General features: G+C 40.9%; 1 protein-coding gene across 1 annotated transcript in view; it reads right to left on the bottom strand.

Moving 5' to 3' along the window:
• The window catches only part of maml3 (mastermind-like transcriptional coactivator 3), a 108,028-nt gene extending 95,000 nt beyond the window's left edge, over positions 1-13,028 (bottom strand). The window contains exons 1-3 of the mRNA XM_088920657.1: positions 12,916-13,028; positions 12,109-12,207; positions 117-159 (exon numbers count right to left, since the gene is read on the bottom strand). Coding sequence (XP_088776783.1) covers positions 117-159; positions 12,109-12,207; positions 12,916-13,028 — 255 coding nt within the window. The remainder of the gene's footprint in view (positions 1-116; positions 160-12,108; positions 12,208-12,915) is intronic.
• Positions 13,029-24,427: the final 11,399 nt, after the last annotated feature.

Here is a 24,427-nt window from a genome sequence, read left to right as displayed (position 1 = left end):
CTATTTTTTCTAGGGCTTAATATCCACTCACTTCAGTGCAATTACACAATAATTCAAAGAAGCATATAACATCACTAAGGTCTCCCCATACCAGACAATATTGTATGAAATCTCACCTTTTTCCCTAAGAAAGATTGATACACATTAACTGTCTTTTGTCTTAGTTTCAGGAGAAAAAAACACAGGTAAAAACAGCGCGATAACTACTGCCTGTTAGCACTTAATAATTACTTCCAGAAAAAGAGAAAAACAGCGGAAGGAATCTGTGCTGAAAAAATGACAGTTGACGAACTTTCATTGTTCACACTTCAGCAAGCACTTATTACACTACTGTCTCTTGCTTAATTCATTTCAGTAATTAAATACAGGCTACATTCACTGTCACAAATCAGGAAGGCAACATACAGAATTATTGACTGTGGAGTTGCAATAGGGTATTAAAGATGAGATGAGCCACACCTGGCTGGCGATGGAATGAAGAATTTAACGGCAATCTCTGGAACAGAACTAGACGTACACTGCTCTGGGATCACTCTCCTGGCCAGTCTTCACACATCAAATTAGCTGAAGTAAACCTGGCAGTTTTTGTCCTTTTTGTCTTAAGACGGTGACAAAAAAACTCCACCTTTCAACACTAACTCAACACTTTTATTCACAAATGGGTGGTGCGGTGGCTCTGTGGCTAAGGATCTGTGCCTGTGGCTGGAAGATTGTTGGTTCAAATCCTGCGGCCGGCAGAGGAATCGTACTCTGTTGGGCCCCTGAACAAGGCCCTTAACCCCAACAGCTCCAGGGGTGCTGTATAAATGGCTGACCCTTTGCTCTGACCAAGCTCCCTCCCTGTCTGAGTGTCTCATGGAGAGCAAGTTGGGGTATGCGAAAAAAGACAAATTCCTAATACAAGAAATTGTATATGGCCAATAAAGTGATCTTATCTTATCTTTTATCTTGAGTAAGGCAAAGAGCTCTACCGATGTCACGTAGGCTGATGGAACCAAGATTTGAGTTTCATCAATACAAACCACTTTGGTACAGACAACTAAAAATGAAAAAAGGCCAATCAAAATAAACAGAAGGGTGTTCTGTATACATTAACATGTACTTTTGAAACTGGGAAACATACTGTAGAAAACAAGCTGACAACCTCTATGTTAGTGAGTAATTCAACTTTGTTAGTTTTTCAAAATAGGAGCTTATACTCAATTAAGACAAACATTAATAATAATAATACAGTTCATTTTGCTGATATTGTAGTCATGACTTACAGTAAAAAGATAACCAATGAGAAATGGTGGCGCTTAGTCTCGCTCAGTCTGACTTCATAGTATCATGTACTGTATAGTTTAGATTAGGGCCAGGAACTGAGACAACCGAAGAGATCTGAAAGAACATCTGGATTGGGGAGCTCCGAGTCCTGCTCTTTATGCGATACAGGGGCGTCCTAGTCCCTCACTGAGTACCCTATTACATTCTTCATCGTTAAATTCATGTAAGGGGGACTTCCCTTGCTCACCTCTCAAGAGGCTGCAGATAATTCAAGGCCTCTCCAGTCGTCTTTCAGAGGTGAATGAGCCCATGTCTTTAAACAGGGTGTCACTGCTCCTCTTTTCACAACTCTTAGACAGGTTTTTGTGTTAGTGCTCAGATCAGGAAGGGGGCTACTGCACTGCCAGCTGTGCTGGCCTGCGTGACGCTCGCTCACCAGGAGGACATTATCCTGTAACACTGGCTCAGCACTAGTTCTCCGAGAAGAAAGATGAAAATATCCAGCGCCTTCACAATAGCTCCTCTATTTGGCATCGCAAACAGGAACTTTGGGCTCTAAAGGAAACCATTTTATAGAGGTTTGACAAGCGACTTGCCGGTCAGCTAAAACAAAAGCTTCTGTTTTAAATAAGCTACCGCTTCCTACTTAGTGCTTTAATATGTGTTTCCCTGTGATAATTACACTCCAGGTGTTCACATTAAGAGGGTAACTGTTAATTACAGGAATACCCATTAAAAAATCTGCACTGCATCTTTTTTTATTACCTTTTGACTATAACACCTGATTGTCTCACAGGGCAAAAAATGTGTTTTTAGGGATCTCTGCCAAGAGAAAATCCAAAATAAACATATGCTTGACACTTGCATTTGCCTTTCTGTGCCTTCACCCCTCTTTCCACGAGAAAGCAACTGATTCATGTATAAAACAAAATGTTTACTGTGCAGAACAGTGTGAAACTGCCAGAACAATAACAATATCAGAACAATAACATGCAACTTCTTCTTTTTAAACCATTCCACTGTTCTTTATATAGCTGGCAATGGCTTCACGTTAACGATATTAAAGGCGGTAGTTGTCAATGTTAACAGTATTTATCCTATAAAAGGAATTATTCGTGTTGTCATTCTCTGGGAGAAACCAAAAAGGGACAAAACCAGACTACAGATTCCAGTTAGGGTTTTGAGTGGTTTTACTTAAAAGGGCAATTTAAAATTATATGAATAAAACCTGCTTCTGTCTCCTCTCACTTTTCATATGAAATCTGGTATTATGCTCTCTAATGTGTCCCTGTGTAAGTGCGTTCTGTAATGGACTACCATCTCATCCATGAGACGTGCTTTGTGTCCAGCGGTTCCAAGATTTTGTGTGTCCAAACAACTTCTGACAATGTATGGATGTAATATGGCATAATCTTATATCCTAAATATAAAATATGCTTTTTTAGAAAGGTATTGTGAATAACTCAGAACAACTGAAACATGGCAAATAAGTAACCATGAAAGCCACAATTCATCTAGTGATAATACCAAGTACAGAAATCAACAATAGCAGTTCACGGTAAGAGAAGGACCAGTTTTACTGGATTTTAATGGAGGATATCAAAAACAAGTTTACAAAAGATGCATTAGTGCAACCTCTCATTGTAGGTGTTTAATTTTGTAATGGGGTACAATCTCATTAATTGCTACAATCCCAAGATACCAGTATGGATCAATAAAAACACCCGAAATAACAAAAAAATAACATGTCCCTCGACAATGTTTCAGTCCCACATTAACCACCCAACACTCAACTTTGACACCAGTAAATGCCACACTCATGTCCATTTAGAACACCAAGCCACTTAGTTGTTTCTGCTGGAGCCAGACAATACCGGCACACAGTATTAAAAGGTTCAAAGCTTGGCCCAGTGCTGCAACATTTAAATAAGTTTATTTTTCTTCTAAGGTGCATTTATTTGGCAAGACAGAATGAAACGAGCAGACACATTTTGGAGAACCCCCCACCATCTCTGTATCTAAAAAGGTTTTGACTCTGCACTGTCAAGCATTAAAAATCAGTACTGTTTGTTTTTCCCCCCATCGGTTAACCAGTCTGCAGCTCACAGACGTAGACTGTCTAATTTGCCGTCTCTATCAACAGCAGAGAAAGAGAAGAGCCCTTCAGATAGTCGGCAAAGCTTTCATCTGGCTAAAGTAGATGCTTTTGCTCCACATCCCACCAACAGCAGCAATTCATTTGTCAGGGGAAAGAGAACCACCAAGGTGCTGTTGTTATAGCAACCTCCTGATCCACTGTTCCACACAGCCCATCCCCCACTTTCCACACTGATTGCTGTGGACAGCTATGCCTGTATTGCACAGGAAATGACCAGTAATGTTGAAATTATTATGAGGCTTTTTTTTTCTTTTCCTTTAAATGACGGGTGCTCAAAAGAAATTCGGTTGAAAAAATCTCTGCAATCTCCAAAGCTGTTCTACAGAAATGGTTACATTTGCTCTTCTAAACCTATGAATATTTATATGTTTTATTCTACGGCAAATTAACAGCGCTAAGATATTGAATTTTCCAGAGTGTACTGAAATAAACAGGTCTAAAAAGATTCTCAATAACAGGGAAACAAAGAAGTTGAGGAAAACCTATTGTGCATTAAGAATTTTCTTGGGATTACAATCAATCTGTTTCATGATTTTGCATATTGGGATTTTTAAAAATAGAGTGAAATACTGCATGCATCACACATAATTTGCTTGAACGTTTTTAAAATGTAGATGCTACTGTCCACAATGACACTATTTTGGCCATTCCAGTTAGCTGTAACTTGGGGAACTGATCCCTACTGTTTCCGACAATAACTGTTTTCTGTTTTTGACAGTGCTCCCTGGATTCAATTTCTTAATAAAGGTTATCTAACTTTTTGCACAAAGAAATTCATTGACAGGACATAAACATATTGCTGTGGCAGACAACGTACTATTTCAAAATATTAAAAAAAATATCTTTGGTTTAAAAAGAAAGGCTCCACAAAGGCCCACTGGAACTTTGTGGAGCCACGTGCGACTAGTGCCCTCTCTGCTCCCACGTGTCACTCGACTCAGCAGCCAGCCGGGAAAAAGAGTATGTTCTCAGCCAGGGATTCATGAAAATCATCTTAACCTTCACCTCTTTTCAATGATGGAGGGTAGCAGCACCATGAAGGGTCATTCAGAGGCAGCTGAAACATAACGTGTTACCTGGAACTCTCAGGAGTCCCAAGTCAGCCCAGAACCACAGTTTCTTGTCATCTGTTACTGCTTCAATCACTACACTTATACATAAGAAAACACTTTCTGTGCTTTGGATAAAAAAATGTCTTCTGTTTACTCAATTCCCATTATTAATGAAAGATTAAATGACTTTATATCACTTGAAACAAACAGTTCGGGGAACAAAGGACAGGAGAGTCATATCTAATCTTGACGGTGTATCCTGTGAACTAGTGAAAACCAACTCAAGGATTCCTGAAGCACTCTGCAGTTTGGGCCTAATCTGGTTTAGTCTAATTGAAACCACTCACTTTGGTGTGCATGCAATATAGAAGAAGGAATGTAAGAGAAATTGCCAGATTACCTCAACAGTTTTGACAGTCATTTGATATTACAATGACTTTTACAGCCATTGAATTGAGAACTGCACACTTTTCTAATTCTAATACTCTTAAATGGAAACTTTATCCAACAGTCCCAGCCATGAAGGCCTCTTTTCTCAACAGTTATTCTAGCTAATACATTTACACGCATCTATTTGGTTTCTCATATCTTTCTACATTACATACACACCACTGGTATTTCAGGGTTTAATGTGGACATTACGCAAAGCTTGTTCAAATTATGTTTAATAAGAGCACAATTTTGTTTATGAGTGCTTTTTAAGAAATGATGTAAAACAGCACTCTAGACTTACACACAGTTGAAGTAACGGGACTGGTAGCAAAACTAAGAACAAAACTAAGTTATACATTACAATCTACAGTGAAAAAAGACATGACAAAGTGGGTTTGAGAAAAGTCGACAGTCAGAGACTCTAATGGGCATGGTATTGCACATATGAAGGATCTGTTGCCTGTTTCGTGGAGCCTGATATTCAGAAAAAGGATGCCTGAATCGGCAGATCCTAGATTAAGAGTAAGACTGTTCAGTTCCTCATATGTAGCCAGGAGAACCTAAACATCCACTCTGAATTTTACAGGGAGCCAGTGTGATTTACAAAAGATGAAAGTTGCTGCTTTCTCTGAAAATATTGAAGCCTATTTACTTTAGAAAAAACCCTAGTAAGTAGTCCAATCCAGATTTAAATTGAGGCATCAGACAAGCGCAACGATCTTAATCCAGTTACACAAATTTAGGAAAGATACCATTTTGATGTTAGTAACATGCAATTCAACACAGGACGTAAAGTAACACCAAGTAAACTTGCATCACTGGTTTGATTTTAGCATCATCAACAACACAACACAGACATTGCAGAGCTGATATTAAAAGCCTATCCTCAGTATTGCCATAGTTTATCTATATCTAAATATCAGACAGACACCAGTAAAGTGCAGAAACTGAAGTAGTGATGTCTGATTTGGTCTGCAAGTGAATTTGAGTTTTGTCATCATAAGAGTGAAACAATAATCTGTCCAAGAGGCAAAATATAAGTATTACATAATACATTCCCCAGCACTGATCCCTGTGGAACGCCAATGTGCAATTGGTACAACATCAGGTTTTAAAAAAATCAAACTTTACAACTTTAAAGGGGTGTAACCCTGCCGTCCTATCCAAATTTCCCATTGACCTTTACCAATCATGGCCTCCTAATAATCCCCATCTATGAACTGGCTTCATCACTCTGCTCTCCTCCCCACTGATAGCCGATGTGTGGTGAGTGTTCTGGCACACTGTGGCTACCGTCACTTCATCCAGGTGGATGCTGCACATTGGTGGTGGTGGAGGGGAGTCCCCATTACCTGCAAAGCGCATTGAGTGGAATGTCTAGAAAAGCGCTATGTATATTTATGTATGTATTTAAGGAATTATTAATTTGTATTATTAACTTTACTCCAGGTAGCCATATAGGAGTCAAACAAATAAAGGAAACCAGTGATCCCAAGATAATATTCCACGTCATCTAATGTGATACCAGGATTGACAGTATGAAAAGTTCAGAGAGTAAATAATTCCCCTAACTCAGAAACCATCAACAAATCATAAAATAATTTAACAATCACCATTTCAGTATTTGTATAAACCCTAATGGAAAAAGTTCAAAGAGCTCCTTAGACACAAGGTGAGATTTCAATTGAGCTGCTAAAGTCTGCTCATGAATTTCTGTGTGAGAAAAAAAAAATGGAAATAGGACACTAGCTGCCGAGTATCTGGGGTTCCAGGCCAAGTTTTTTTAACACGGGTATGACAGCAACAGGCTTTAATCCTACAAGAACAAGAAACAGGAACTTCAGATAGCCACTGAAGAGGTAACAAATGCAAAAAAGAGAAAACCCAGCTATGAACAGGTTAGTATATGAATAGGATTCAGGTACACAGATAATAGGTCTCACTTTATTTAACATCTCAAATAAGCAACAGCAGAAATCTGAGAGAAACTCAAAGCTACTGTATGTAAGCAGGTGAGGCACAGATATCAGCGACTGGTTATTAATATTATGTCTTTTACTGAAAAAGAATTGCATGAATGGTTTACAGTATATTGTTCAGTAAAGGGATTAAGGGCGCACTTATTAACTGGTGCATTTTAATGATGCAGGTAGAAGCACTGTAGGATTGTTATGGCCCTCCTCTCCATAAGACTGGAATAGGAGAAGGATCTTGCTGCCTTCAGGGCCTCCCAACAGGCCTGCTGAGATTGTTCATAAACCTGTAGATGAACAGTCAGTCCTGTCCTGTTCCACAAAAGCTCAAGACTTCGTCCCACGGTCCACATAAAGCACAGCTCATTTGTTCAGGTGAAGAGTAAAAATGTGAATCAGCCTGTATTTCTCTCAGAACAACCTGATGCTGAGAGGAACAAGAGCACATAATTCCACAAGGTTCAGTAACTACAGCCCCTGATTTTCTGATGAGAGGAAGTACAGATGGGTTGAGCGTATGTGGCTGAACAAAACCCTTCAACCTCTCAGTCACAAAGAGACAATTTCCACCAGAAAAGGCCTTTTTCCACTAGCCTTCATTGGAGCCTGTGGGCAGCTGCTGCTACGCCCATGATTAGAGGCAGCTGAGGTACAGTAGAGGGTGAGACTCCCAGAGACAGCAATTGACTGGTTGACAGTCCTGAAAACTCAGACACATTACTGTGCTCTCCATTCATGGCTAATTAGATAACCAACCATCTAGAGACCCACCAGCTCTAAAACCCACTCATTTTCTGCCACTATGTAGACTTAGAATGACTTTGTGGTTAACTTAGAGAAAAATATTGTCTGGTGACTACATTTTTCATTATGCTTGAGATTCCTTTCATTATTTTGTTTGTTTTGTAACAAATGCTTTCAAGGAAGACTTGTTTATATCTTTGAGTGGCCCTGTTTCTGCTGCCATGGACTTGAGCCTTTTATGGAGCCAAATACCGTCACAATATTACAGTAGAAACTACATAATTGAAGATATTATTCTCACAAGGTACACGGCAAACAATGAGGGTAAATATCAGCCTCAGCCCACAACAGGAATCAGTTTTCTGGCTATGCCATTGATGTGCTATGCATTCACTGAGAAGGCTCGTCAGCTGAAAACCTTGTATTTCATCCTTCTTCCTACTTTTCAGCGTTGCATTAACCTCTCCTTTTTCCTGTACAGTCTGCACAATGATACATTTCTCTGCTTGAGCCTCTACATACATTGTTGGCATTCTATATTTCTCTTATTATATTGTTCTGCCATCAAAATACAAATTAACCATTTGGTCAACGTCACAGTTATAATAATAATTTATGTCAAAAATATAAAAAAAAAGATCCCTGGTACACCACACAGGAGACTGGAGATCACAAGGGCTTGGGCCCCTCTCACAGCACATCATGTGTACTAAGCATGTGTCAGAAGCGAATCCAAATTAAATTGAACTCCTGTGCAGAACTGGAGACAGCTCTTGGCTTTTTAACACAGCAGAATAAACAGCGCAGACAAAGAGAACTCCCCAGAGGCCACACCATTTAGGGCAACTGAGGCAAAAAAGTGCCTGTGATCGAAAAGGAAGCTCAGACAGTATCAGACTTGTCCCCCACAACTGAAAAATAAATAAGCAACAGCATCTGAAAAATTTCCCACTCCTTCATGTCTTCTGTTCATTATCCAAATCCTGAGTTTGCCATCCATAAACAGGTAATCATCTCTAGGGTTTGCACTTTTAAAATTAACCACCTGAGCATTAAATGACAGTTAAAGAGAGATTTTCTGTGTTGTAACATGTTATCTTGACAAACTGCACTCATTTGGAAACTTAAGGCTTGCAGCTAAAGGGAAAATGAGACAGAACCATGGGACAAGCATATTGAACATTTTCACTTTGTTTTCTCGTTTTTGCGTAGAAGAATTTTGCCTTTACGGCCCGCAGAAATGACTGCCCCTCCACATAACAAATTGTTCCCTGTGGCTGGGAGGCCGGTCTTCTCACTTCTTCCTGTCCGTGTTTTCTGCCTATGAACACAAGGAGCTCAGGATTCAGCCACAGTTTCCCTCATGCTAATGTTGTATGTCAACATTCTGGCCTGGCTGAATTCCACCAGCAGCTAATTCTCTAAAGGACTCCTCAATTCCTCCATCCCTACATTCTTCCAGGCCTTGGAGCCATACACTACGGCATTATAACCCTTTCAAGGTCAGGAAGTCTTTTCTAGGATTTCTGAGGAACAGCCATTCATAAAAACTACAGAATCAAATGACTTGCTTCCAACTTGCTGTGCTCAAATACGCATTCCCAGTCACAAAATGCACACACACACACACACACTGTAGGCTCTGATATTCATGTATTAATATAATACCTGCATTAAATTTGCATTAAAGACATAAAGTGCTTACACACGTCTAGCTTTTGAAACTGTGCTGGTCTTTATCGGCATAGACTCCCCTCAATTTTGCAACAAAAAAAAGAAACTTTGCATTTTCACACCTCGGTCAGATTTTCCGGTTAGACTTGAATCGAAACAGACCTGATTATCTCTACAGTGTACACTGAGTGTTAAGCAGGAGCTTCAATATGCTGCCTGTTGAATTTATAATATGTAATATTTAGGCAATGCAGACTAAGATGCATATAAGAATAAGGTGTCTCTATATAAAGCTCAATGGATTTAGATCTGATATGTAAGGAGTGCTGCTAATGATAGTTTCCCTGTACTTTACTGGACAATTCCAGCCTATTTGGGAATGTAGTCTGCTCCCCAGACTGTAAAATTAACTCTTTTTGTCAAACTTCGAATTAATTAAAGTGGATAAAATAATACCGAACACCATTGGATATGGTGTTGTAGATAGAAGGTTAAAGGCATTGTTTATTTGATAACATATTTCTTCTGTGCGGAGTTACTGCAAAGTAAAGCTTACATTACATCCATTGTGTTCATAGAAACTGGAAAGTGTAAATAACTAATAACTTCATATTAAGTTTCCTAATTCCCAATCGCACAGTGCATCAACTCCTTGTTTAAAATGCTTCAGAACATCGTGTGGTGTCAACCCCACCCACCAAACTTTCTACCTCTTTCAGTGAGATTGAGACGCGAATAAAAGCCCAAAAGAGCAATAAAGAATCAGATAGGAAGAACATGAAACAAGTAAAAGCAGAAAAATAAGAACCTGGAGAGGCACAATGCCATATCTGTGGAGTTTACATGGATTTTCTCTCGTTTCCTCCCATCTTTGAAAGGCATGCTGACTGGGTTAATTGGTGTCTATATTATCTGTGTGTGTAGCCCCCATTTTTGCCTTTCTCCTAACGGAAGGAAGTTAAGAACATAAGAAAGGAGTTCCTCAGTCTATTTTGTTACTTGAGAATTGAAGAATTGAAAAACACCAGCAAGCTTTAATTGGAGTGATCCACATGAAATCACTTCCCCAAACGAGGTTAGGGAGCTTGATGGTCATAATGTTTACAGCATGTTTTGGCTAGATCTTAGATGTACATTACAACGTATTTCCACACATATATGTGTGTGCACTTATTTGTTTAATTTGTCTGACACGTTTATTTTAGGCAACCTACAAGGGTTAAGGGCTAGTCATCTGGGATAATTTCTATGAGGATGTCCCATACCTGCATTGAATGCAGATGATATGGACCCCAGAAAACTATAGAACACGGATAAAAACACTTTTTTTATTACAACTATCCAAAATCTTAATTTCTTGCAGAATCAGAGGACGACAGGGGTTTCCAACTGGTTCTTAGGAAAGCAAAATGTGCAGATCAAATTTGAAGCAGTATATGCAAGAGTCTGATTCTGGAGATTAGAAAGAGTAAGTCAAATTAGTCTGTCATACGGAATAAATCCAGTTTCAGTCAATTAGGGGAATTTATTTATTCTATTGTGTTCCATAAAAGCCGACTCCTGAGACTGAGTTTGCTTTGCACAAGGGAATGTGGAGTACTGTAATGCTCCCACAGGTAGTTAAAGACATCCCAAAACAGGTTTCAGCTGTAATACATTTAGGTCTGAGAGCAGCAGGAAGAAATTGCATTTCCTTCCACAGATATAGCTCTAGAATGAAGAGTTTTGCTTGTTGCTGCAATTACATCTCCTATGACATTTAATGATGCCCTGAAAGTACCAGATGGCTCATCCAAAATCTCAAAAATGACAGAGCTAGAATTTTTCTCCTAGACAGATACTGTAAATTATCTACAATGACAACCAATAAACATTCATTTAGGAGCTAAAACATTCACTGAGTCAAGAAGATTTTTATCAGAAAGACAAAACGTATATATATCACAGATAATTTTACTTAAAGACCATCAGAAGGTATCTTGGTTAACACCACATTAAACAATCCCCCAAAGAGTTGTTTTATTTTATACAGTTTCTAGAAAAAACAAAATCGATTTTATACTTATAAACACATACTGTACATTGAATATACTGAACTATTGGTGCACAATAACTACAGCTTATAGACGTCTATGTCAAACAAACATTGTGGAAGGCCGATATAATCTTTGACTGTCATGACCACCCCGTGCACAGTAAATACGATGATCTAGACTGTCTAGATTCACGAACAATAGAACTAAGTCATCTTTCATTCCCATAGCTATTATAAGCTGCTCAATTTGGACAGCGGACTGTATATTTTACTTTATTTATATTTATTTTCTTTCCCATCACACATGTCTCTTATTTGTTAATGGTTCATGTTGTGTTAAATGTATTGTGTAATGTCTTATGTCACTACCTGCCTGCAAAGCACATTCCCCATTTGGGACAGTAAAGTAAAGTAAGAATACTCCATGAATTAAGCGCAAAACTCTGAAAAGTGAAACAAAATCATACCTAAACAGGTACTGGATTGTATTGTATAATATTTGCCAATGAAGGCGTTGAACATGGAATACTATCAGCATGAAGGACCCGTATTATGTCAGCACTAACCGCTAATCCAGCTCACAGGCGCATTTCAAGCGCATACGTTCACAAGTATTAGCGCCCCTCCCAATGACATGCTGTTTAATGGCCGCCTCGGAGAACACAAAGCTGGCCACTTGAAACGCCACCCTCGCCGAGACCAGCCAGCCACTGTAAACACGTGCCCAGAAGCCCCTCCTGGTGGCGCCTCACCGCGCTCTTTTAAAAAAGACACCTTCTCTCTGGGTGCCAGGCTCTACTGCGCCAGCAGTGCCACGCCTCGGCCCGCTGCCCGCTGAAGCTCTCTCCCCTCGCTTTCTTGGGCCGCCTCAGGCTGGAAAGAGGAAAAATAACACCCCTCTCGCTCCACAACTTCCCCGCCATGTGTTAAGCGCAGGAAGTGTTAATGTCAGCCTGGTGGGAATACATGGCTGCAGTATTAGTGAGACCACTTGTAGTACTAATGTAATGAGATATTAATGAGCTTCGCACGTGTCTGGGCTGCGCAACTCTTCCCTGCTGCTGGAAGGGAGGGGATTGGGAAGGAAGGGGGGGGGGGGAGAAAGTGGTCTCTGGTGATCTCTTGACTGCGGAGAAACCTGGGGAAGTGGGGAGAGGAGAGGATGTGAAGGGGAACCGGGAGAGGTGGGTGGCTGTGAAGCACGAGCTTCCGCTTATTGAATGATGCCGCTTCTTCCTCAACCCTGCTAAACAACCTGCCTCCCTCCCCCACCCCCACCCCCACCCCCCCCCCCTCTGCGTCCTCCCTTTCTGAGAGGCTTGGCTTTCCCCAGCTGCTGCCTTAATGGGCGGTTGTTTAAACACAAGCTCTGTTTGCACTGCAGTGGCTGACTGCATGTTAAACACAGTCCCAGAAACCCTATGCCAATCCAATAAAGGTATCAGCAGTTCAGAGCGGGAAGGCAATTACTACACAGTCCCATGTGTGCTGCTTAAGCCCTCGGAAAGGAGAGAGGGGAAAAAAAAAATCTAAAGACGGAAAAAAAATATCTGACGGAAATCTGACTTGGCTCAGGCTCACGTGGAGGGCACAAGGCGCAGATACGGCTGAGGGCGCTGGGGGCCGGCTGGGATTGATTTGCATTGTTGTTTGGGCTGCAGAGACAGACAGCCCACAAAGCCCACCTCCCCCATGGGTCCAGCTGATACCCCACTCCCCTGGTTCGTGGGGGCTCAAGTGATAAACCCTGAGAAGAGACAAAACAGAAGTCCCAACCTCCGAGGCACGGTGGTACAATATGTTGCCTCCAAATTCAGCAAAAAGGAGTCACAGGATGGCATTTGTAATAGCTTTTTAATCTCCAGGTTTTTATCTACATATAAAACGGTCCCAACAGACCAGACAAATGCAAGGCCCATCGTTTCATAAGCTGAATTCACACAAGTAGAAAGCCTGGCTGTGTCACTTTAATGACAGACTTGCCTTTTTTAAACAACAGCTCCCTCTCAGACTTCTTATCTGCCTCTGTGTCATATCACACAAAGATGCGCTTCTACAAACCTGTGCACCCAAAAGTAATTCGGCTGCGTTGAAAAACTGTTTGTTTAAAGTAGGAAAAATGACACATTTACAGCCTTTTCACAGTTAGGCTATAAGGAACACTGGTGGAGCTCGCACACAAATGATCAAGCAAGTTAGCTTACAGTAGTTACGCTTTCATCTTTCAGCAACTCCACTCTTCAGTGAAAGGAGAAAAAAAAGAGCACATTCTCCAGCAGAGATTTTAAATTTGCATATACCCCTGTCACATTAAAACAAGCATCCCTGAAAACAGCGGAATTGTTCAAGTTATCTTGCAGTATTTCTGCACCTGTGGTACAATAATTTAGTGCATTTCCACAGCACTTTTCATCCCAAGGGATTCCAAAGTACTTTACTACATAAATGTACTCAGTTCATCGACCATTAAAGTACAGCACCCACCTGGGTGAGGCTCAGTGCCAATCTGCACCAGCCGCCACATTACACAGCAGATCAGATGGAGAAGGACAAATCTCTTCAGCAATCATGGGAAATTTCAATTGCCCAGACTGAGCAAGCCCAAAACAGAATTTAGCCAGAATACCAGGGTTTAATACTCCTTCTTTTATGAATAGCGACACTGGACCTTTAATAACCAGGTGATCAGGACTTTAGCTTAGCATGTCATCCACAAGACAGTACCCAATACTCACAGTATCCCTTGTCACCACACTGGGGCAAAAAGTCTGATGTAGAAGGAATTGTGTCAGCTATTGGCCCACTAGCACCCCTTAAAGCAACAACCTGATTTTCTTAAAAGACTTCCCAAATACTACTAGCTTCCCATCTAGGGTGTCCCCCACCTTGCGCACACTGCTCGACTCCCCAGCGACCCTGAACTGGATGAAGCGGTTAGAAAATGGATGGATGGGTATTCTCAATACTGACCAGGCCCAGCATCACTCAGAGACATCAGACTTCCTGCAAGGCTGTCTACATCAGCCCCTGCATAAAAGCAAAATTTTACAAACAGATGTGTGCTCTACATTTTAGACTTAGCATTTAAAGTAGTTGCATTAACAGTACTGTATAGCTACAATGCTTTAAAAATAACTGCTCTTTAAATTCCTATACTTTCAAATTTTGCACGTCTTCCTAACCATGATCAGATGTTTATGATACCATTTTCCTTTATTGTCAACAAACAGACGGAGTTCAGTGTGTCTCTCCTTGCCTTGCACAAAAATTACGCAAACAGACGCTGAGAGGTTGGTTACAAGACCACATTAATATTAATTTACTTTTATCTTTCTGTATTCGTACACAACCATCTAATGAGGGTTTTCCAGCTCTGGGTTGTAATATGAGTTTCTGGCTGATTGCAAGGCTGTACAAAATTTTCCTTCGTCTAAAAACTCGGATGGAAAGAAGCAAGCTCTCACACAGAGAGCTGATCATTCACCGCATACACCTCCCCTGACACAGAGCCGCCTGACACCGAAGAGCTTCTATTAACTGAATAAAGAGGAGGAGGAATAAATAGTGCTTACTGCAGAGAGCACTGCACTACTCACCAAAGATCTTTTATTTAATTTACTTCTTATTAACAAGAGAATTAGAAGGAGTCTGAATGCTAGCTGATTTGCTAAAAGCAGTGTAGCTAACATATTTCAACCACAGAGTACAGTATTAAGTACACATAGGCTACATCTTATTAAAAGTCACAACGTAATTGCGACAGCATGTGGCCATTGTTCTCTACATGTGTTAATTTGACATTTATTACCCCTATTCTGTTCTTTAAGTCCCTTTAAAAGTCTCAAGTAAACAACTGTACACTGTGTTTGCAACTGCTATTGGAGCCTCCACTGACTAAGAACCTTCTACATGTATGTGAACCGCCTTGAATTCTGAAGGGCTACTGGCTAATCACTAAACCTAACAATATATTCACATCAGTACATTCAGTCATATTCTAGGGCCAAGCACTGTTCCAAAGCATAACATGAATCTACCTCTAATCTACGCTGAGATCTGAACTACTGCAACACAATGGGTGCACTGTTTAAACACCTTAATAATTGTTCGACAGCATAACTGTGATTCCCAGTGGTCAAGAGGGAGTTCAGAAAACTCATAAATGAGGTACTGAAGTCCAGCAGTAAAAGTGAATCTTCCAAGGAATGGAAGAACATATCTGTGAGATTGTCAAAACACAAATTTGTGCGCAATGCTAATTGAGCAAGAATATATTATACAGACAGAAATTTGCAATTATTTCCTATCACTCCCCATAGCGGTGCTGCTGTCTGCTGCAGTCATAAGAGCCTGTGCTGTTCCTCCCGCTATCTGCCTGTTCCTGGTGATCTGCCAGGTGGAGGGCTGGGATGAAAAATGAGCAGTGATCCTTTCTCATTACCTCTGTGGGTAACGGCTGACCCTGCTGCCAAGGCCCAGGTCCCTCTCTCTGCGGTGGTTTAATCTCCCCCATGTTGTCACAGTGCAGGAGAGCGAGAGCACAGCACAGACAGCTTCACATGTTTCTTCTCCTCTCCTCCACACAGCCTCAGCAACAAGGCCGTCTCTCTCTCCTCCACACAGCCTCAACAACGAGGCCGTCTCTCTCTCCTCCACACAGCCTCAACAACGAGGCCATCTCTATCTCCTCCACACAGCCCCAATAATGAGGCTGTCTCTCTCTCCTCCACACAGTCTCCACAACGAGGCCGTCTCTCTCTCCTCCACACACACAGCCTCAGAATTGAGGCCGTCTCTGTGTCCTCCACACAGCCTCAGCAACGAGGCTAGCTCTCCCTCTACAAACTCCAACAGAAGCCAAAATTCTGCTTTTTTGTCTAAATAACAGGTGCTGCTCTGACATTTCATTGCAAGTGGTGCTTTAATTACTCTTGTTGAAGCAGGCAGGTCAACTCTTAGGGGAAAGAAAAGGTGGCACAGACCCCAGGCTATCTGCTTCACCATCTTTTCTGAGACTAGGAGCCCCGGGTGGAACCAGAGGTGAAACAAACAAACTCTAACGCCAGAAAATCTCAAATTGTACATTTTCAGCCCTAACTTTAAACATGGTTCAGGCAGTACTGTGGCATTTTTTTTCTATTTATGGTTAAGAAGGCTTTATTTCATGTATTAAAAAACTACCTTAAACACCAGCTTCCACTTAATAATGTAAACAGCTCATCTGAGTGTATAAATGTGGCCATTCGTGAGTTTTGCACAGCTCCACTGTTTTTAATACGATGCTCCTTGGCCTAACTCCTTCGAAGTTATGTGAAAAAAAGTTCCACTTCCTCTTCTCTTTTACACGGTCTGTACTATGAATTGGAGCTCAAATCAGAGACCATGTCGCAGTCAAATTATTGCAAAGTGATATGCTCATGCTTGTGCTTCAATAGCTAGGCTTAACTCTGCCCCACACATACAGACAGACTGAGTCAAGGCTCTTCCGGATCATGCAGAATTGCTATATTAGGGTGCAGAGCACATCCAGGCATTGCAAACAGCTTCTGCAGACAGTCCAGCAATGTGGCACTGGTAACCCAATGCTCAACCCCTATATTTGTGTCGGATATGGGAAGTGCTGGTCTTGCTTTCTTCTGACCACAGGAAGTTCTGGGCTAGAAGAAGCAGCTGTATGTGGTACAGAATGAAGGGGGAGTGGAAGAGTAAGTAAAAACACGCACTGTAGACCACCATTATGAACAGCAGAATCTTGCCCGCAAATGCTTGTGACATACAATGATTTTGTTTTCCCCTCCAGTCGAAGGGTATTGCAAGCAAAAGTGTTTTTGTAAGTCCTGTTAACGACACGTTTTGTCACTTCAAGAACTTGCGACTGGGCCGTGTACCAAGCTCATCAGCGAGGAACCTCTGACACATAATGAGAGAATGCTAAGGAGGAAGAAAAACCAGAAACTGGCAAACACAAGGTGCTTTTCCGATCACAGATCCATCACCCAGCAGAAAAAAGAAACGAAAAAGACAGGGACGAACAAAGAAACACCTTCAGTTTAAGTTGCAAGGAAGAGTGATAGTTTCAGCTCAATGTTGGAGATGCTTTTCTAATTAGAGCTCATCTGGAGTTACCAGTGCTCTCCCCACGCATTTTAGAAAAGCAGTGTGTTTTTACAGTGTATCAAAGCTAGTCAAGATCGCCACAAAAAATAACTTATTAAATTCTATAACAAGAAAGAAACCAAGGACACAGAGATGCTTCTCTCCCTCTTGAGTTGACAGTTTGCAGTCATCACTGCAGTATACATATTAGCTTCATTATTATTACATCAACTACACAGTAACTTTGGCAACACTCTAAAAGAAAGGCATTAAATTCACTTATCGATTCTTGCATTCAGTCCCCCTCATCCATTTACAGGTTAAAGGCCCACCATGATGCATGGGTGTTTTTAATCCAACGTGACTGAAAACCATTAAACTGTAAAATAATCGTTCAAATCGAGTACTCAAGGCAGAATTAAGAACAAAATTCAACGTCACAGACACTTATAAAAAAATCATTCTCAACCACGAGTTGACAAATCTTCAAAAAGATTTAGGCAAAATTAATACAAGACGGGGAAAACACCTGGCCGATGACCTTTAATGTAGACAAATGCAGTGTGTTACCTGCAGGTAGCAAAACCATAAACTATAGATATAAGATGGGAAGCACTACGCTTGAAAGAACTACCTATGAGAAAGTCTTGGGTGTTTATGCTGACATCATTTAGATCTTTCACGCATTGTGGTGAATGTTAGGATATATAGTCAAATGGACAGAATTTAAATGAAGAAATGTTAACATTATACAATGCATTACTAAGAGCTCATTCAGGTTGCTCTGGCATTGTTTCAATTATGTTTATCTGGTGAGGCCAGTTTACCAGAGGAAGATCTCAATCACATTCAGCAGGATAAGAAAGGGGTCTAAGTCAATGATCCTGACTGACATACTGGCCTCAAAAGCACAAAGCCAGGTTCCTTATAGAGGAATTCAGATAAAAGGGTAACTTTCCTCCACTTCTTTCTCATGGAATGCTGCTCTGCTAAGATTGTGTTTGAAGGACCAGGAAGTACCTGAAGCTGATAAGACTCTAAAGGCATGAGAAGAGACTGAGTTCACTGAAGCACAAGTGGTAAATGTATAAGAATGGGAATAAGTCCAGACAGAAAGACTGCTCCAGAGCTTGTCCTCTTTTAGAAAGCCCTTGCTCTCTGGCACTGCAAAGATCCTATTTCCAAAAAATGACTTATAAAAGTGCAATTAATATTCACAATTAACAAAACCCTGCTTGACAGCCAGTTTATACTGTCTTATTTTGATGTGCCGAAAATAAACAAACCAAAGTCTTTCCATCAAGAACTAATTTATGCACATCAGCACACACAAGTGCAACCATGCTTCCCTTCACCAGAGGATTTAATGGGAGATCGAGACAATATACCTGGCTGGCTAATTTTTCATATTTTATTCACATAATCTGCCTGTTTCTTTCAAGTCAAATCTGACACGTAATTTCAAGAGGTGTTTTGTGCTTTACAATGCCAAACCATTTGAGGACATCTCACATGCTAACATCTTGTTCATCATCAACACGATGTGGGAATTCGAAAAAGAAACTCTTCACTCTATTTGACATGTAGGATTTTAGAAAAGTGTAAGGAGCTTGGATATTGGTTAAATGTTTTTGACATCATTTTAATTAACTGATCGTCCGTGACTGACCAGGATACCCTTGAGTGACTCTGCCTATTGCATAAGCGTTACAACACCTCATTAGTGAGAAAGTTAATTGGGCATCGGTGATGAAGCAAATTTAACCTGTTGAATATTCTGGTAAAAAAACCCAAAAGAAAAAGACAGAAAGGAGCAACAGTGCCCTGCTTATCACTGAGAAAAGCACCTTCATGACACCAAGCATGCTGGGGACAGAACTGAAGGTCAGCAGAGTGCTGCTCACCATCTGAGGTCAGCGATTTCGATCCAGCCATGCGTCACAGTCAAACACAACCCTTCAATCCCTTCAATGTTAAGGCAGATCAGGAAGGCATGCCAAGACCTGATGGGGAAATCTAGATCCAAGTATAATGGAAGGTCTCCACCTGCAGAGCAACATGACTACACAGTACTATACTATATCATATACAAGCCCAGCCCTCCAGCAGGCTCATCCTGAGGTGAGAACATTCCAGCAGAGCAACACACGCTCCATGTGTAAGAACGGCCTCCGTCTGGGATGAGAAAGTGACAGCTGTTCCACTTGCTGTTCATCTCCAGTGTCCAGACCTGAACCCCAGTGAACAAGACTGGAATGAGCAGGCAAGAAAATGTGGCGGCTAGGCCTCAGAGGAGAGCAATTGCTTGCCCAGGCCCTAATGAGTCAAGAGGGCATCTGCAACCTGGTTTGTAGCAAGGCTACACCCTTGACATGCCTGTGCCTTTCACACTAGACCTCCTGCTCAACTACCCAGCTGATGACAAATGTTAATCAGTGTAACCAAATTACTTATGTCATTTCTTTTAAAAAAATGTCAGTGCACCTGCTTAAAAAATGCTATTATTTTGACGCTTTGTAAATAAAGTATATCAAATTAATTTTACGTTGATGACATAATTTTACAACACTGCACCCAGATACACTAATGACCTGTGACTTGTTTCAAATCAAAAGGACAGAGTTCAAAAACACTACTGTTTAGAAGATTAAATGTTTGTGTGGGAGGTTTCAAATGAAATAACAGTGTTACTTAAATCCCTATTTATCAACCATTTTAGAATTTTGAATCCTTATATGGATTTTATCATTAAGAACCCCTGCTAATCTTATTTACATCGATGAATGTTTGATTGTTCAGTTATATGTGTTACTATTTGACATTTTCCTGCGTAGGAATTCACAGGGATGTAAGTATTAAGTATGACCATTTGTCAGTTCATGTGCTGCTGGAAAGGGTTGGTTTGAAAAGACGAATGGATACAGAAACAGTCTTGAAAACAAAACTCCAAACATTGGTTTAAAAGGAGGATTATATAATGGTGTGTGAGGCCAGCCACAACTGTAGCCACAAAGGTAATGTTTGAGCATGAGGAGCCTCCCAGTCCTGGAGATGACAGCGCAGAAAGGTGTAGACAACTGGGTGTTGTTTTTCAGGTTTACTATGTTTACAAACTGAAATGCTGACTGCACCTGGATAAGGCACCTATTGTCTCGGTGAAGCACTTTAGGAACAACATGTAACTCCTGCAAAAAATAAGGGGTCAGAGTGCACAGAAAGCTGCTGGCAGCATGGCGATTTCTGTATCAATCCCAAGGGTCACAGGCGACCTGACTGGATTCAATCGGACACTATCCAGCTGGCTACAGCTGCCTTGATAAAACGATTAACCTTCCTTCGTATCAACCTTCCGCTTCATAAGGAGTAGCAACAACATTTAAAGTGGCAATTTTATGATATATTGCAATCTGCCCACATGTTGCGTTCAAAATGCCGCCGAGGTTGTGCAAATGCAAATCTTGATGATAACATTCTCTAAACAAGCTGATGATTTGAAAATGCATTCAGTGAAATATGCACTACCTGGAACATAGTGGTGTTGTGGTCGGCCTTGCGCAGATCAAACATTGTTTTCGACACAATTTGCTCCGAAACAACTTGTTTTCAAAGACTTAAGAAAATCTGCTGATCAAGGAATTCTGCTTCTAAATCCTTGGCTGCTAAAGATGTAATTGCTATAGTCACTACAATAAACCGACTTTTTTTAAAAAATTCCCTTTAAGTCTCTAAATGAATTACGGAATCACACCTTCAGACAAGACGTTTCCTCACCTGGGATAAAAGAGCATAAAAAAGCAAGTGCTACCTTTAACCCGACAACAGCACACTCTTCTTCAGTGCTGAACTGCACCTGAATATATCATGAATAACAAAATCCTTGTCCAAGGCCGAGGTTCCCTTTTACAATTTTGCTAGAAATGCTCAGTGAGAATTTGCATGGCACTCACTTCTTTCCTTGCAGCCATATTTCTGAATACATAATAATGTTGATAAATAAATAATGCAGGGCTGATGGAAGGCTCTTGACTGGAAAGGAGAAATTAATTGCTAGCTGCAGTGCAAACACAGTGGGCCGTTTGCTTAGTGTTACAGCTGTGTTGTACTGGCGACGTTGGGATCTTCCACGGGTGTCGCAAGCTAGGGTCTCCACAGAAGACGACACGTTCCAGGCTGCCTCCACCCTACAGGAGTTCGGATGTCACAAAACGCAACCTGGCGTGCGGCAGCTCTGGCTGTTTACCCAGCACGCTGGGCTCCGTTTTACTTGGTGGTTTGTTTTCATATTTGTGTGTGCGCTCTATGTTTACCATCAGCAATTTCAGAGCTGCTGACAGGGCAAAAAGAGGCTGGAGAGGCTTTCCACGAACAAACAAACACTGCCGTGGCAGGCTCGCAAGCCAGCCAGGCCTTTCCAGAGAAGAAAACACAAGAGAGCGAGAGCTAGCCTCGTCCTCGTTGAGCTTCTGGCTGAGCCGAAGCTCCTGTCTGCCTTGAGCTCACGACAACACCACCTCCAAGGGGCTTCCTTAGGAGCCACACGGCAGAGTCGTAGACAGCAGCAGCTTTGCGTGTGAAGCTAAACACATCCCAACCCTAAATTCTCATTCGTTAAACACAGCAGGGGGCCGCCACTTTTATTTTTGCTTCGTTTTTGAAAACGCCAAAATACTATTTTAAAGTCTACAGATGTAAAATAAAGGATCTGTGTGCGTCACAGACACACTTCACAAACAAAACCCACCACCCCCTGATCTTTTTACCCCTCAGACTATAACAGCAAACACAAGCATTTCTTCCCCTCGAGAGAAAAAAAAAAGATTTTGCATGAAATGTAAATAATTTGACCGATAATTAATAATTTAAATAAAATAATTTAAATAAAATCTAACAACCTCCGTCAGCTTCTCTGTGCAAAGGACAATGTTATGGAAGGAAGAGGGGTTAGAATAAGCTACTGTAGCTTTTTCCTGTCTGCCCAACGGTTTTGCGGGGAGATTCGACTAGCAAAGTCTCGCGCTTGGATTTTCCTGGTTCATTTTTTTAACAAGATCTATTTTTTTTGTTCTTGGCTCTGCACCCCAAATTGAAGAATGAGAGAGAGAGAGAGAAAAAAAAGGCACGAGATGGAAAGAGAGAGAGAGACTGCAGATTGCGCAGTGCCGTCTTTTCGTAAATCAACTCAGTCGTCTCTCCCAAGCCTCACAAGGCTTGCTGCAGCCAGTCAATAGCAGTAAAACAGTGGGAGACAGCTCTCTGGCACAACAATTAATTCTCCTTCAGTGTCTGGACATCTCCCAAAGCAGCCTCCTACTGGAAAACTGATCATAGGTTAGCACAGGTGTCGGTGCACAAAGAGAGGAGATCTGTATAGCCTGGTGTGAGAGGTTTGAAGGATCTTCTGGCCTAACACCATCTAAAATATAGAGTCAATGTGCAACATCACTCCTGGAATCAGTAGGTAATATACAGTAAACCGCAGGTACCATGCTCAACTAAAACAGACTTGCGCCACTTGCAAAAGCAAACAGAACTGAGCAATATATCTAGATTATGCCCCAGATATCAACATAACCCTTGGAAAGTGCAAACAGCAAACAAATGTCTTTTAATCTGACCTGAAAATCACAAAGTCACACAGCCCCTATAGCTACTGTTTGTAGTCAAGGGTCACATAGTGTCTGCATAACATTCTCAAGCCCAACTTGTAGAATGGATGATTTATATTACAGTATTCAGAATCAATATGGGGTATCGTATTATTATTTGCCATTAGATTAATAATAGTAACATAGTTCTATGGCAAATATTTGAAAAAATATTCCAAAACACAGAGTTAGCTGTAATAAGATTTGCGGTGAAGCTGAACTTTAAAGTTGTCAAATGTACTGTATAACATTTTCATTCTCCAGACTAGGTGCAGGTGACATCCTCACTGGGCGAATACTGTAAAAACTGTGTCCTTTACCAAAACATTAAAACCCACAGAAAACCTGTCAAATCAAACACAGCTCTTCTGAATAAACCGGAATAATGCAACAAGGCCTATTATTAAGTTACAAAAGATCCAAAAGGAAACACATCTTTTGTCCAAAAATGGCAACAATCAAAAGCTGGAGCTTTAAATCAGCAAAACAAAAACAAGACTTTTGTTTTGTTGCAGGGTGAAAAGCAACAGATGGTAAATGGTGCCAGTCTACTGCCAATCCAACTGAAGGATTTGGTTAACAGTGCAGGTGAGTATTTCAGGACTGTGCAGAGCTGAAGAAAATACTCAAGACTCAGCTACTGCAACTAGTTAGATCTACAGCCCATAAAACTACTCAAAATTGGTTTTGAGAAGAATTACTTTCCACTATGAGCCAGGCGAAAGGCATTTTCATTGCTTCTCACATAGTCCTGGTCAAATCAACACAAAATTTAAATTATTTGAGTCAGGGACATTCTAATCCTTTCCTGGAAAAGGTTAGGAAAATAATCGAGACATTGTTTCAGGCAGCTCTACTTTTTGACTCTAATCTTCCTAAACATGGAGCATGACTCAGGCAAAAGGGAAATGAAATGGCTTCTTGGGCAACCTTAAGTGCACTTTGGTCCAAAACATGCAGAAATTCAGAGGACTGCAGGGGTTAAAAATTGCCAACATCTTACAATGCAGTGGTGACTTTCTTTATTGACCTGTGGCTTTTGTTACATTTTGTTTTTGTGTTTTCAATAAAGTAATGTGGGGCCGACAATAAATATCATATTGGGCAAATACCAAAATAAACCAAACAGGCATTACAGGCTGTACAAAAATGCTTAGGTCAGTAACGTGATTTTGTTCTAACCGATACTTAACAATGAAGACAATGTTAGCTTGAAAAGGATTCGGGAACAGCAGGAGCCATTCAGGATCAACAAAATCACTTTCTAAACTTGACAGGTTTCGTTCCAAAAAGGCATGGACATGAAAGGGCAGACTAACCTTTTCCAGGAACTCAACTCAGAAATGGTTTTA

This window comes from Atractosteus spatula, chromosome 1 (assembly GCF_055471065.1).
Source record: "Atractosteus spatula isolate fAtrSpa1 chromosome 1, fAtrSpa1.hap1, whole genome shotgun sequence".
In the NCBI taxonomy this organism is placed as follows: domain Eukaryota; kingdom Metazoa; phylum Chordata; class Actinopteri; order Semionotiformes; family Lepisosteidae; genus Atractosteus; species Atractosteus spatula.
This window is presented reverse-complemented; position numbering and strand designations above follow the sequence as displayed.